The sequence below is a fragment of the Tauraco erythrolophus genome, chromosome 2 (genome assembly GCF_009769465.1).
Source record: "Tauraco erythrolophus isolate bTauEry1 chromosome 2, bTauEry1.pri, whole genome shotgun sequence".
Taxonomy (NCBI): domain Eukaryota; kingdom Metazoa; phylum Chordata; class Aves; order Musophagiformes; family Musophagidae; genus Tauraco; species Tauraco erythrolophus.
Window position 1 is genome coordinate 105,134,977 of NC_141466.1, and position 15,636 is coordinate 105,150,612.

A 15,636-nucleotide genomic window follows, 5' to 3' on the forward strand; every position below is an offset into this window, starting at 1 on the left:
GCAGTGATTGAGAAGAAATAGGGATATGGACAAAAAGATTCAAGGTTCAAGTGAACTTCTAAAATTAATTTTGCTCCATGATTCTGCAGAAATCAGTATGAATTACATAAATTAAGAGGTACAATTCTTTCCTCTCAGAAAATAACTCTTATTTTGTATTAAGGGTTAAAAATACAATCCCAGTCCAGATTTAGACACACGTCTTCCATAAAGTATAACCCATTTTATTCACATAGTGGACATAAGGTTTCCTTAAATCTGAATGTTGCTCCTGACTTGCACAGCTGTGAAAGAAGAAAGAAATGGCCAACAGGACAACTAAATAAATAAGACAAGGACAATAAAAGACAAGAAAAATTCACCAATTTCTGGACTACTGCAGAAGTAGGTGAAGAGTTTGCATGTGAAGAATGGCCGGTTTTCAAGTACATAAGGGGAAAATAATTACTCAAAACCAGACTTTAAGCCGCCATGGAGCAAATTTTTTATAATCAACACTGACATCATCGGTATCCCAGTTAAATATGCTGGGAAAACATTTGGCACTCATCTAGTAAACATGGTTATAAAACCAATATCTAATATTCTGAAAAGGTTTCTTCAATTCTAATACAATTGACAGTACAATGAGCCAGCACAGCTCATGTTGGAATACCAAGTGTCTGCTCCAAGAACTGCATCTATGGAAGACTGAAACATAACCAAGAGCGTCAGCAGTAAAACAACACAGTGCAGAACTTACACACATATGCCCATAAAGAGACTTACTGTTGCTATCTACAACAACTCATAATCTTTTGTCATACTACCAGTGACTTCATCTGTTCTTTACATTTTGGCCATAAAAAGAACAAGCGTAATGTAGAATTTTATTTAAAACTAAAATTTTCACCTGGAACAGATGACAAAAAAAAAAGATGCAACTATGATGAAATAATATATACAGCTATAATCACCATCTGATCACCACAGTAACAAAGGGCTGTATAACAGGACAGTTTTAAATTCCAATGCATCCTCAGCTCCTTGTTCCTTCACCAACCTTGCTGAGAAAAAGTAAAACATGTACAGATCTATACTTTCTGTTCAGTGAAAGAATAAACGAACACATAAAAGTGAATTTCTTTCATGCTGCCTAGTAGGAAGCATGTTTTTTATGTTACAGCGTTGATTTCTCCTCCCTGCCCCATAATTTTTTCTAATGACAATTTTTTGTAAGTGAACGAGGTAATAGTTTTCCCCTTTTAATTCATTCAAAATGTTTCCCCAGCCTGAAATCAGTTCAAGGCAGCCAGACTTTATCTAATGTGTTGGTGATATGCTGGACAAATGAAAAAATGAAAAGCAAAAGCGTATAGACAAGAAATGTTTATTGAAAAAGAAAATAAAATTAAAAGACAAAAATGGGTGGGAAGCACAGCACACAGAACTAAGAATTAAAAAAACATCTTACATTCTGCCTTAATGGCAGCACAGTTAATAGGGACAAAGGGACGTCTTGCTGCCTGCCGCAGCCGGAGGGTATTTTTGCAGACCTGACGGGCCAATTTTGTCCAACACGTTGTGTGAAGGAAGAAAGCTTGACGTGTTTTCACTGCCGACTTTGGACTTCCAGTGTTACGAACTGGAGTTCCCTGTGTGGCCTGCCGGGACATATGAGTTCTAACATGGGGTTCCTATAAAAATAAAACAAAACAAAAAAAAAATCATAACACATACATCTGAATTATAAGATTAAAAAAAAAATCCACAATTTGGATAAATTCACACGGTTAATCAAACACTGTGTATAAGCACTATACAAAAAACCTGGGGCTTATGCAAGAAGCTGTATAATACAGCAGAGAGCTCCATTGTGAGTGGATATATAATGCCATTCTACATGAGATATAGTATAGTCATATTAACATTTTATAGAGAACACCTCATTTGATTGACAAGATGACATTTTTCCACCAAAAATGCATGAAGTGGATGTTCAACTAAGACTCAATCATATAAAGACATGGCAGGACCTGCATACTGTTCGGTTCTACTAAAGACAGGAAAAGGATTAATAAATTAAGTTTTGAAACACACAAAGTCAAACACATACATAAAAAAAACGTTCTATTAAATAATCAAATCACAGCAGTCTTGTGAAAGCACCACACTTCATTTCATCTTATCTAAGTAATCCTACCTCTGTAGGTTGGCTGGAAGATAGTTTATCTTCATCTGTCTGTGTGGGCATTTTCAGGCCACCATATTTCTTCCAATAAATCCAGCAAGACGCACACAATCTACATTGCATATTAGGAGGACCCCAAGAATACCACTGGTGAGACTGTGGAGCTGAGGAGGAAAGAACAGCACAGCTAAAATGGTGCATGTCAATATAATAAAACCAAATGCTGCAATAGATGGCACTCCCTAAGAGCATTACATGGATAAATATTTAATAAATTTCACATGGAGAAAATAAGAACTTGGATTTTTAGTTTTTTTTTTTTTTTTAAGAAAAGCACCCCAAAAGTCAACTCCAAATGGAAAATTTCAAAATACTTCTCTACTTAATTTCGAAAGAGGGACTTTGTATTGCCAAGAAGAGATTTTTCTTCCAAGGAACAAAAAAAAAAAATCCAAACAAAAAAAAAGTACCAAACCCCAAATAGAAAAAAGAACAACCAAAAATCAAAACTCTATACATCTTCCACTATCTATTTCTAATCTTTCCCTGGAAGACAGGCTTATTGAGTTGCTTGCTAGTTATGAGAATTACTCAAGATCTGGATTTTTTGCCCAAGTCATGCAAAGTGAGTACTTGCAAGTCAAGATCCATATGAGAAAAGGACAAGCATTTCTACTGACCTAGGAGATTCACATGTACCTTTATCTTGTGCAAGTGGAGGCTCAGCAAGAAACATTAATTTAACCTTTTTTGTTTTCCTTTTGTAATTTTTCACAACAAAACAATTCTTTAACAAAAATGCGTCTTGAAAACAACAAGGTATATAACTGGAACTTTTTTACATGAAGAATATGATTTTAATTTAATTGGTGTTTTAGACACAGCAAGCCATAAGTAAAGAACTCTCATGTGGTAGGCCTTTTCAATTCTTTCCAGTTCTGGATTTTATTACATCTTCTCTGAGACAACCTATGTGAAAAGCTGCTATTTCAAGAAGTCCACTGGAAACACACAAAATACTTCAATCGTACTTTCAGAATTGCTAAAAAACCAGAAGTGGATTTGAATATTAACATTCGATCAACATGTTGAAGCCAACTCTAGCTTAAGTTATTTCTGCTAAGCAATTCATTGAAAATTATCCTCTATTTATAGCATTCAATCAAAAGTACATACATTTGCTTTTTAAAAGTGCATATTAAGATGAAAAATTAATAATATTATTAAAATTATTTTTAAAAATTTACTTACTATAGCAACTTTCACAAGCCCGACCTATTAGTGAGGCCTGTGCCTGATAAGAGGCTCCCATTGCTCCATTGACTGCAGCAGGTTTCCCATTGTTGCTGGATATTTGATTGGGATTTGGTTTATTGCTTTAAATTAAAAAAAAAAAAAAAAGAAAAAAAAGATTTTACTAACCAGTAAGTCAAAATGAAAACAAACAATTTAACTCTGGAATTCTGATGTGTGGTGACATCTGTAAAAACTGCTCTAAACAATAAGACTAATTTTTTATACTGCTCTAGTATTTTCAGTACTGTAAGAGACTTGCTATGTAAAGAGCTGCTTTGATACTCAAATTTACAGATCTTTGTAAAAGCTCTCATATGGTCTAAGTTACTTGGCAAGCTAGTAGAAGACCAAGTCTCAGGGTCAAGCATTAACACAAACCTGACACAGCATAGAATTTAAGGGGATTCCAGTCAACAGATGAAGCTTTACAAGGGGAGGCTGGGCTTTGGGTGAAGTATAACGAGCAAGAGTAGTAACATTGACTACAATACTACAAGGCTGTCCACCCTAGAAGAGGGCCTGCTGCCTCGTATGTCAAGCAGAAGTACATATCCCTCTAACTGTACTAAATACAATACTCTTCTACAATTTCCAGATACTGACTTGAGAAGTCCCACCCTCTTACCATTAACTATGGATTTTGTCATGACATAGAGGCAAAAGACAGACATTAAGAAAGACGAAAAGGGCAAAAAATGCTCCATTTCAAAATAGGTTTTGTCATCCAATACAACTAGTCCCTACCGTGAACATATTGGCAAAGTCCTGGATTGTCCACATGGACCAAGGAAATTATGTAAAGACTGAGCATGTTACGGTTTTCCTAAAGCAGTCTCTTCCCTGAGAGGGTTAGGGAACACTCATACTAGAGTTTTCAGCTTTTTTAAAAAGGCATCATTTATTAGAGACTTGAGCTTCAAAACTCGCATTTCTTCAGAGATAAGATTAAAAGGTTGAATTTAAGTCTGCTGTTTGCATTATTAAATCTGATTAAGAGAGAAAAGTGTATAAAATATGGAAATGAAGGTCTATTGTGTGCAATTTATACAAGTCATCAAAAAGACAACAGTGGATTTTCAAAGTATTTCATTTGCTATTCTAGTCTTCTGTTATACATTCACTCATAACAACGGGAAATTCACATATATGTAAACAGAATATATCCACAGAAAGCTTAAAAGAATGTCACTTGTAATCCCTTCTCATCTCATAATCTTGAGGAAATTATGAATATCAAACAGACAGATTATATCTTGTTTCTGTAAACTACATTAACAAAAGCAGATATAGCACTGAGTTTAAATCTAAAAAAAAAAAAAACAGATTAAAAACCCTTCAGAAGAAAACAGATTTTATTAATAAGACTTGTTCAAAGATAAAAGATTTCAGGCTGTGTGCTACCTTTAATTTACAGTCAGAATAGCTCTTGTCTCTAGCTGAAAACAGGCTGTATCAACAAGATAAAACTATAATGGGAATTTTATTTTATGTAACTACATTGACAGCTGCTTTTATTTGGAAATATTGCATCTACACAAATACGAAGTGTTGTGCTACAGGGATTTGGAAACTATTACTCTGGAAAAACTTCTTTTTAAATGATAAAGCCCTTCTTGCATGTGAGCAGTCCACGTAGCACTTTATCACCTTTTGCAGAATTTCTCATCATGCCAAAACAGGCAGTTTGCAGGTCAATGACAAACGGCTCAGTTAAGTACGAAGGTTTCACTTACGACAAGAGTTTTTGGCATTTTCTGATGATATCTCTGTACATTCTGTTTGTATATAACAAATACTAAGAAAGTAACTATAAAAAAGATGGCTAAGAAAACATCATGTATGTTACTGTTTCAATTTTACCTGTACATTATTAAAAGAAATAACTTTATCGTTATACTCACTAGGTGGGGATGTATACTTGTTTCAATTTACTTTCTGCTTCAGCCGCTTTCAGACGTTTCTAGTTGAAAAATTAACACATGAAAATATTTCATTATATTCAAGTACAAGATTTCATAAAACTGCACACAATCCATCTTTAAATTACTTCTATTTTGTGATTCCACAAGAGCCTCCAAAACAAGTGCAGAAATCTACAAGATGAAAACCATGAAAAATGAGTTCTCCATTTTTATTATTAGTTTGAAATTATAGTATACTGTCCTCCCAAGTAAAACTCACAGGCCTCACATACGACGACAATTACAATTTACATAAATTACATCTACATAAACATGTACGACATTGTGGCTAACCCTCATTGCAGAATAAGTAGAAAATAAATAAGTGAAATTGCACATGATGAGTTCCTCATCAGTCATGTAACTCAATGCTTCTTGTGCTCTCTGTCGAGCCTGAGGCTAGTATTTTATAAGCAGCATAAGGAAGGGGAACAGTAAAGTCCACTGACTGTTCAAAGTAACTTAACATGTACTTCTCTGTTAAGCACCATTAAAACTGTAGCTCAGGAACACAGCGGTAGCAGGACAGCTACATTGCTATGAAGATAATCTATGAATTTACTAAATTATTACTTTCTTCATACTTGCAACAAACTCAAAACATGTTTCACTCAAGGTAGATTACTAACTTCTAAAATGTGAAGTTTTAGTTATTGCCATATATTATACAAGTAACTAAGTAATTTTTTTCAGCAATGGCACAAGAAATACAGAGTTCAGAAGGCTGCTCTTTATCTGAAGCATTTGTTTGTATGTAAAAGATGAAGGAAAAAAGATTATTTCCCTGCTCTTTCTCTCTTCCTGTATTCAAAACGCTACTTCAGTTCACTTAAGGGGGGGAGCAGGGGAGAAAAGGAGTTGAAACAAGGTAAATTTTTTTACAGAAGAGAAAAAAAAAGGGGGGGGGGACGATGACACTGATATCTAGCAATAATCGATCAACACTACCTACCTGCCTCTCAAGATCCCCCCTTTCTTTAACTCGGTTCTTCATTTCTCCTACAATAGCCAGTTCTCTTTTCTGCTTGTCCTGGTGTCGGCTGGGACAGTTAGTTTTCTTTTTAGTAGCTAGAATAGCGCTGTGTTTTTGATTTAGTATGAGATTTGGTATGAGAAGAATGTTGATAACACACCGATGTTTATAGTTGTTGCTAAGACATCAAGGGCTTTTCAGCTTCCCATGTTTTTTTGCAGTGTGCAGGTGCTCAACAAGCTGGGAGCGAACATAGCCAGAGCAAAGGACCACAACTCCTAGTTTAAGATGCGAGCTTAGATTTAGGATGAAGGACCAAATTAGCCAACTGAATATTCTATATCATGCAATGTTATGCCCAGTATATAGATGAGAGTTGGCCAGGAAGTGCTCTCTCTTTGACGCTTTTAGAGCTCTTGTTCTTCCAGGATTGCAGTTTTGATATCGCTCTTCTTTGGGAAGAGAGCAGGGTGGGCTAGACGGGATGGGCATTGGTCAGCAGGTGGTGAGCAATTACACCGTACATCACTTGTTTGTATACATTATCATCTTTATATTATCATGTATTATTATAATTTCTATTATTTTTATCGTTATTAATTGTATTATTATTAAATTGTTCTTATCTCAACCCATGAGTCTCCTTCCCTTTTCCCCTTAAATTCTCTTCCCCGTCATCTGAGGGTGGGGGAGGCTGAGCGAGCAGCTGCGTGGTTGTTAGTTACCAGCTGGGTTAAATCGCGACCCTGTTATACTCCTATTTTCTGATATCCCGTCTTTGGACGATTCACAATCCAGGATGATATTTCCCACCTTGAGAAAAGTATCATCAAAAGACTCCACTCTGAGAGTCTATTGTCTGAGACACAAGGCGAGTTAAAGGGTTAATCAGCTCTACTGGTCGAGCAGCCTGAGCTAGCTTCCTCATGTAAACCACTGCTCTCTTCCGTTTCAGAAAGCTGCCTCTGTGCAGTCCATCACCATAAGTCTCCCGTATAAAAACTGCACCTTTGAGGAGCAATCTATGACAAACAGAATCCTAAGCAGTCCATACCACCATGAACCATGCAATATGAGAGCCCTTTTCCATTTATTTCCGAGACAGGCTTTGTTTGTTTTTTTTGTTTTTATACAGGTTTTTGCTGTTCACAGATGCCTAGTTGTGTTCCGAGCTACAGAAGTGACTTCCATTGATACATCTGGTGCAGTTGCAGTCTCACCAGCACCAGGCTTAGTAACACTGTGCTATCTGCAACAGGGCCACAGCAGAAATGCAAACACAGTACACTCTGCTTGCTTAAGTCAGTTTTTACAAGAGCAAGGAGAAAGAAGAGCAACAGCATGCTCCAAGTCTCGTAACCTGATAGTTTTTAATCTGAGAACATTTCACAGCCCCAGCAGAAGAGCTCTCGACAGTGAACTCTCTACACTTAACAGCTTCAGGCCACAGGCTTTCCACAACTGCCTCTTTTTCCTTTCCATATTATACCAAACAATAGTGAATTTGTTTTCAAACTGAAAAAGCAAGCAAGACTGCAGGTCAGCAGGAAACATGCATTCCACAGAGGTTCACAACAAACTGGTCACATTCCACAAAAAGAACTCATAAATCTCACTGCACACCTAGCAAGATCATCAGAGCAAAAGAGAAATAACACAATAAAGGGAAAGAAATGAGGAAAGCAGCCTGGAAGCACCATCAAAATGTAAAGGTGTTTGTAGGAAGCTGTACTAAGCCCTGATGGCTGCGTCAGTGAGAAGTGACTGTACACATTAATGAAATTTCAGCATGTTTTTAATATTGGGATGGGGGTGGTAGGGACTGCAATTTTAGCAATTGCTTTCCTCTTTTATGTACTAAAGTGAATCATATACTGCCTTCTACTAAATAATCACACAATGCCATTCCAGTATAAGCTGTCTTTTTATGCACTAAAACTATGGCTAACATTGCTCTCTAAAAGCAACAGAAAACATCACAGCTTGAATTCACACTGACCCATCTACTTTTAAGTACCAAGAGAGAAGAAAGGATGCAGAAACAAAATTGTCAACAAACAGTTGCAATTTCTGAGATGAAACCTCTGCCTGTTGAAATTTAGAGGATGGAAACTGACAAACTGTAAACATTTGAAGTTGAAAACATTTAGACAAGAAACAAAGCTCCGGTTTGTAACAATAAGGGTAATAAGTCATTAGAGCAATGTAACAAAGAGAGCTGATGCTTCTCCTGATAAAAAGTTTACATCTCATCTCTAACACTAATTACTTCTAACAAGTCTTACAGACTGCATTTTAGGGCAAGTCAAGCAACACTAACCCAGATTTCACCTGGGCTATACTACTTTTAAACAACTACCCTTGAAACTGAATGCTACTTAAGAACTTTTGTTATGAGTATCAACTGAAAAATATCCCAAGAAATGACCGTTTCCCTACACTAGTGCTGTTTTCAACAGTGGAAATAAATAAATAAGAGGAAAATGTAATATATGGTTGTAGTACAGTAATTTAGTTATCCCATATGTTCTCCCTTTTCCTGTTGCAAAGGCTCAGTAGATGTTTTTTTGCATTGAATCGGATTTTTTAAGAGAACTCAAATACTGAGAACACATTTCATTCAGTGGAATGAGCCACTTGGCCTTCCTCAAACAATATATAATGCGGTGGTCGTGAAAAGTGCCGTAGTACCGAGAATGATTACCCAAGGCCTGAATTAGTTTTGCTAGACAGGTTCAGCATAGATGGAGAATTTTAACATATCAATTTCCCTTCACCTTGACATGAAGGGAACATGCTCTGAAGGCAAGGTGGCAGCAGTATCTCCACTGCCATTAAATCACCACCTTTAGCTACCAAGCAAGAATAACATTTAGTAGCAATTATGACAAGGAAACCTTTCTTACGCCTGACACAATGCCGCCAATTCACACAAAGAAATAAGGGTAACAAAGAGCAAATTTTCGTATTAAATCACATGGATCTAGAATTCAGAGACTGTATTTTATGCATAATATTCAAGTATACACATCAACCTTTTTGTCTTTCTATTTCACCCAGGCTGCCCTACCTCTCAAGCATGATATTTAAAGAATGATGACACTGAAATTGCCACTTTCCTACTAAATATATTTTCTCCCTGAAATGCACGAAATTATCACAGCTTGTTCTGGTGGGGAAAAAAAAATCCCTACAGATACTGTTTTTACAGAACTGTACCGTTCCAGAACAAAGTAAACAAGGGCAGGATGAAGTTTTGATCTCTCATTAGGAAGGATCACAGAAATATTAGCCAGGATAGAAATGAGGTATTTGCCCTACACTGATTTTGTTACTGATGACCATGCATGACTGAAAGACGCCTAAAGCATTAAATCCTGTGGTGTATTGCTGTGTTCTGAGTTAGGATGTTGTAAGTTTACCTGGCTGCAAGTAAAACACAGGAATTTGTGAGAGTATTCAAGTTGCAGATAACCATAAAGCCTATGTGTTTTTCTTATGTGAGGCTTAAAAAACCTAATCCTGTGCAAGGATACAGAAACTCAACACACCATCACACACCTTGATTGTTGTAGTAATGGAATCATAATGAAACCCTAAGAGAACTTTGGAAAGGGAGTCTCAGTCTTTCACCAACCACTCCAGAGCCAAGTGTTTCAGAAAAATTTCACAGGAAAAAAATATATCAATCTCTGAGAAACCCAAGAGTGTTGACAAAATTTAATTTGCACTTCAATTTATCCTTACTCCACAGCTTTCGGTATCAATAAAATCTTTTCCTCTGTTTCTTCAAGACCATCTGTTGCCCAGTCCTTAAGAGCTGATAAACACCACAGCAAATCTCTGCTGGCAATACCTTTCTAGGATAAAGATTAACAGTGCAAAAAGCATCAAAAGTGAAATGAATGGAGGCCAATCCACAAAAACCTGCCTTTATACACAGCATATTATTTTCTATTTGTGTTATCCACAAAACTAAAAGTTCCTAGTAACAGTCCAAGACTCTACTATGTGGTAAAAGAGACTTTTTCTGTACTTTCCATACCCTAAAAAGACCATGTAGAAATACTGCAAAATAAACCAGAATAACCTGAAGCAATCACCCTTCTGACACATTGTAACAAAAGTGAGAACAATTCCAAAGATCCATCTAACAAAACAGTTGTAATTATTACAGCATCATATTTGTTTTCAACATGCTGTACATATATCGCCACTAATTATGCAGCAAGTAACGGAGCTACAGCCTTACATGTTGTATCATAAATTAAAATATTCTGTATATTTCAGACAAGGAGTAAATTATAGAGTGCAATATGTAAAAAGCGCTAATACTGAAGTTTTGCCTAAATCTGCTTAAAACATCCCAGTGTAGGTACTCAATATAATCTTATCATGTTTCTGCTCCAGAGCAACCCAAACAATTGAACATTCAATCAGAAGGGTTAACACATCCCACTGCATGCAGAATGTTCTCTATTTTGTTCTTAAAACCAGGTAATGACAAAGTAATGTTCTATCATGGAGTATCAAGAAAAGGTTCCTAACATTAGTAGCCACCTTTAACACAATGTATATTCCTTTTTCTTCAGTCCCATGCACAGCTTCACAGTCTAACGCATTTGCTCTGCAGTCCATTTCCTTCTTATCCCATACTGCAGTGAGAACCAGGAATCACATTGCTACAAACCAGCATACAACACAAATGGCTTAAAAACCTCTTCACAGCTATGTGATGTACAGTAGGCATCAGAAGATTTGACAATGCACCTTGTGAACAGCACAAAACCACTGGTCTATAGCCTAAAATATTACCACAGGCCTCCCATCATGTTTCTTTTTAAGAATGCCAACAGATTTTTATGTTTTAACAAGTTTAGATTTTTTAAGAACATGGCAGACTGGTTCATGCTGAAATAGCCATTAAATTACCTGCTGCACATATCTGTCAGTGGTTTTCCACATGTAATAATACTCAATGATGCTAGTCAGCGACTTCCAAGGGAGCTGAAAAACATTTGTTACAAATTAAAGTGCTTCCAAGAAACTGCAATGTCCACATCTTATTAAACACATGTTAAAATCAAGTATAGTTGATAGACGAATACTAAAATGTGAATGTATTAAATACCTACATTAAAATCCATATCCAAATAAATACATATTACTAATACACAATATTTCCTTAAAGTTAACAAAGAAGTAGCATTACAACAATATTACTCATTCAAATTCAAACATAATTTATTCTGTTTAAGCCATATGGTTAACCAAAATGATCAAAACAGAATCCAGATTTTCATCAGGAAACACAGAAGGTAATATCTTTATTATAAAGCCTATCAGATGGAGAACAACATCAGGACTAAAATAAATCATCTTGTCAAGACTGTGTTTGAGTCTTATAATGATTTTACTCTTAAAAAACAAAACGGTTATTGTACATAGTTCACAGGTTTTTCAAGTCCCATAACAACTCAGCTGCTCGCACGATACCACTAGTGCTGCATAAACCTCTGCATACTCTTGACCATTAAACAAGAATCATAGAATCATAGAATGGTTAGGGCTGGAAGGGACCTTCAAAGGTCATCTAGTCCAACCCCCCTGCAAGGAACAGGGATATCTCCAACTAGATCAGGTTGCTCAGGGCCTTGTCCAACCTGGCCTTGAACGTCTCCAGGGATGGAGCATCCACCACCTCTCTGGGCAACCTGTTCCAGTGTTCTACCACTCTCATAGAAAAAAATTTTTTCCTAATATCCAACCTGAACCTACCTCCCTCTATTTTAAAACCATTACCCCTTGTCCTATCATAACTGGCCCTCCTGAACAGCCTCTCCCCATCTTTCCTGTAGGCCCCCTTGAGGTACTGGAAGACCGCTATAAGGTCACCCCGGAGCCTGGAAACGAAAGTATGCTAGGGACAAATGCTACCTTGAGCAACAAGAGCGATACTGGCAATGAATATTTCACAAAAATCTCTGTGCAAACTCAGGTCAAGTGGTGATGACGATTATTATTACCATTTTGGGTGCACATGTTCATTGGTAAAGTGAAAATGTGTTAGTTTAAGGTTAGGGGAGAAAATTAAGCATACAGCAGCCATTTTTAATTACTAATGAATCACCTATTTAACTCCATCAATTATTTCTGTCACTTCAATTAGTAATTCTCTTACAGAATTCATGCGATTTTTCTTCATAACTTGGAAACACGTTACTATTTTGTTCATGTTTTTTTCTAGAGGCATGCATTAACACTGATATTCTCTACTCTACAGAAACAAGGATGACTTTTAAGACGTCCCAGAAAATACACATGTGAAAACATTATCTTTCCAAACTTATTCACTCTGCTTTGGGGCTTTCTCCATGTCCTAAGCCAAAAGAATAGGTTCCTGAACTTCTGATTATGTTCCTAAAAGCAGCAGAGGAATGCTGTACCAAGCTGCCTCTCGCAACATGCAGGAGCTCATACATTTTTTCAAGCTGCTTGTTCGCAGATACTTCAAGGAACTGAGTCTGGGTCCCACCTCTGCTTTTCAGGAGCTGGGATTCAGGTCCAGACTCAGCTGTGAATTCTTTTTGAGGCAGCATACCACAGTGTGTAAATCCCTAGTCCAAACAATAGCATTTTTTTCTATCTGCATTTTACACGTAGCAGTGTAACAAATGCATTAGCTGATGTTGCATAGATAGCAACACAATTCGGTTTACAAAAATCCTTTTATCTTCCCAGGTAAATTATGCCTTAAGAGAAATCTACCCAAGAAAAGGCCAGTGACAGGAACATGTGTTTGGTGTGAGGTGACAAATGAGCTGCTCTCAATCTCCAGGTCCATATTCTTCCTAGCATCCAGATGAAACAGTCACCCCAACTACTTGCCATTGTCAACAAGTACATTTTAGCTTCTCCATATTTATTTTTCCTTCCTAAATGCTTATTAACACATTTGTGCTACGGATTATGTTTGACATTTCTCTAGAAAATACTTTAATCTGTTTTAATTATGATTGTGACACCAGTATGTTCATTCATGCAGTAGGCATCTACAACTAAAGACAGATAATTAAGGTGCTTGGACTGCATAACCATAATCCTTTTACACTTTGATTTACAACTGAGAAAACCTGTTTGACAGACTGAGTATGAATATCCTGTATTCTATTTACCTATGCACTTAAATGAGGAAACACTGTAGAGGCACATGAATTTTCCCCGAGGTTGCTCTGGACTGCCAGAGAAGCTGTGAACAGCCATAGAATAACGTCCTCTCGTTACCAATTTCTATTAAACACTAACTGAAAGAAGTATAAATTGCCATCTGCGTGACATTTTTGTAGGACAAAATTAGCAAAGAGGTGTTAGCAGTACAAAAACAGGGAGAATGAATTTTCAGTTTCTTTAGGTTATTAAGGGTAAAAATGGACTACTCGAATCAGACCAGCAGGAAATCTTCAAATGATGAAGTATCTTAAATTGAACATGTAAACTTTAAGCCATGTTTCCGCAACTTTCTGGAATGGTTCAAGTCTGATTCCCAAGGCTTTTCCTGCCATATTTGAGATGTAACAGGTATAAATTTGTGAAAGCTGTTGATAATGAAATACTGAGAATTATCAAGCATTAACAGTTGTCTCTTACCATTGGGAAAATAGTTCTATTTGGAGAACATAAAAACATTCAGTCTTCTTCCATTCTACTACCCTGGGATGTGAAATAGCCAACTACCTCAAGTAGATTCAGTTAACTTAAAAAGTTTAGGTTGATTAGGATTCATGTAAGTTCTTAAAGACAGCAGAAGCTCAACAAATAAGCTCCTAAAACAGCTGATGAGTCAATAGCTCATAAAAATGATTATTCAAAGGGTGGACTGGTAATTTGATAACAAATGAGCTGTTCTCGTCTATTAAAAAAAAGGTAAACTCCTTTACACTGTTTAATTTATAATAATGGTCTTGCTTACTAACATTTAATGTTTATAGTTTAATGCTTAGAGCAGCACATTGAATGTCAAATAGTGCCAGTTCTTACTAATTGCTGGAAAAGTAAATGAACCTGCCCTTTAAAGAACTATCACGTAAGGGCTGCAATTGCAGCTGCCATGCTCTGCAAATATGGGCCAATTCAGAAAAGGCAACTCCTCTGGCATATAATGACACAAGCAGGTACTACGTAACCCTTCTGCTTCAGGAGACTGCTGCCAACCACCTTCTGCCATGCAACATGAGAGTGTTGCCTGTACTGTGGCACCACTATGTGAGTGCTCAAGTTTAATCTCAGGCACCATAGGATTTAATTTTATCATTAGATCCTACCTGGACACTTGAGCAAGTCAGCATGTGCGCTACCAGTGCATTAGCTTCTTTGTCCATACTCTTATATCACATGTAATAGTACTTACTTTCCAATGACTAGTCATTGAAGAGAGGGATGATGATAAATGTATTCTCATGAAAAATCACTGCTTAAGTGCTACGTATTTATACCTACCTCACCTCGCAGAAACTTTTCATGCATCCATGATCTACATCTTTCAGGACTATTTCAGATGATTACTTAAAAACAAATATTCATTTACAAATCCCTTTACTTTCAGAATGCTACCTAGCAAGTGAGAACACAAATTTTACTCTAGAGAAATTAAGATATCCCAAGATTACACAATGATTAAGATAATTTAAAAATTTCCAGTTACCTAGAACTGTATCAAGATGGTGTGCACTGAGTTACCACTACCATATAAATTAATATATAAAATAGATGTTCTTCTAACGACGTTTTTAAAATGACATGTTGCTTTTCCAAACATAAAAAAAAAAGTGTCTAAGGATAGATATCATCCCTGTTCTAACTAAATGAGACTATGATTAATTAGTGCCCCATATCCATTTCTGCTGCACTCACTCATCATTAATGTGCCCTCAATAGGCTACGCAACCCTATCTCTAGATCTGTGCATGTGTCTTCACTTTGGGAGGAGGGCAAGGGAAATCTGTGTTTTGAGAAGGAAAATTCAGTGAAAGAGGGAGAATATCAGCAATCTACCTGAGATAAAATTTGAACATTTTAAACAGCTTCTAGTAGACTCACTCAAATATCTAGCATTTGAACATCACAACCACCTAAGCGATTCCAGCAACACATTACTGTATTACTTTAATGCATGTATATCAACAGAATTACATGTAATACAACACAGAAATTATACAGAAAATAAAACTACTACATAA

General features: G+C 36.5%; 1 protein-coding gene across 1 annotated transcript in view; it reads right to left on the reverse strand.

Annotated features, from left to right (window-relative positions):
- The window catches only part of MTA3 (metastasis associated 1 family member 3), a 143,031-nt gene that overhangs the window by 51,348 nt on the left and 76,047 nt on the right, over positions 1 to 15,636 (reverse strand). Inside the window, exons 10-14 of the mRNA XM_086628920.1 lie at positions 11,333 to 11,407; positions 5,368 to 5,426; positions 3,422 to 3,546; positions 2,183 to 2,334; positions 1,454 to 1,676 (exon numbers count right to left, since the gene is read on the reverse strand). Coding sequence (XP_086485046.1) covers positions 1,454 to 1,676; positions 2,183 to 2,334; positions 3,422 to 3,546; positions 5,368 to 5,426; positions 11,333 to 11,407 — 634 coding nt within the window. The remainder of the gene's footprint in view (positions 1 to 1,453; positions 1,677 to 2,182; positions 2,335 to 3,421; positions 3,547 to 5,367; positions 5,427 to 11,332; positions 11,408 to 15,636) is intronic.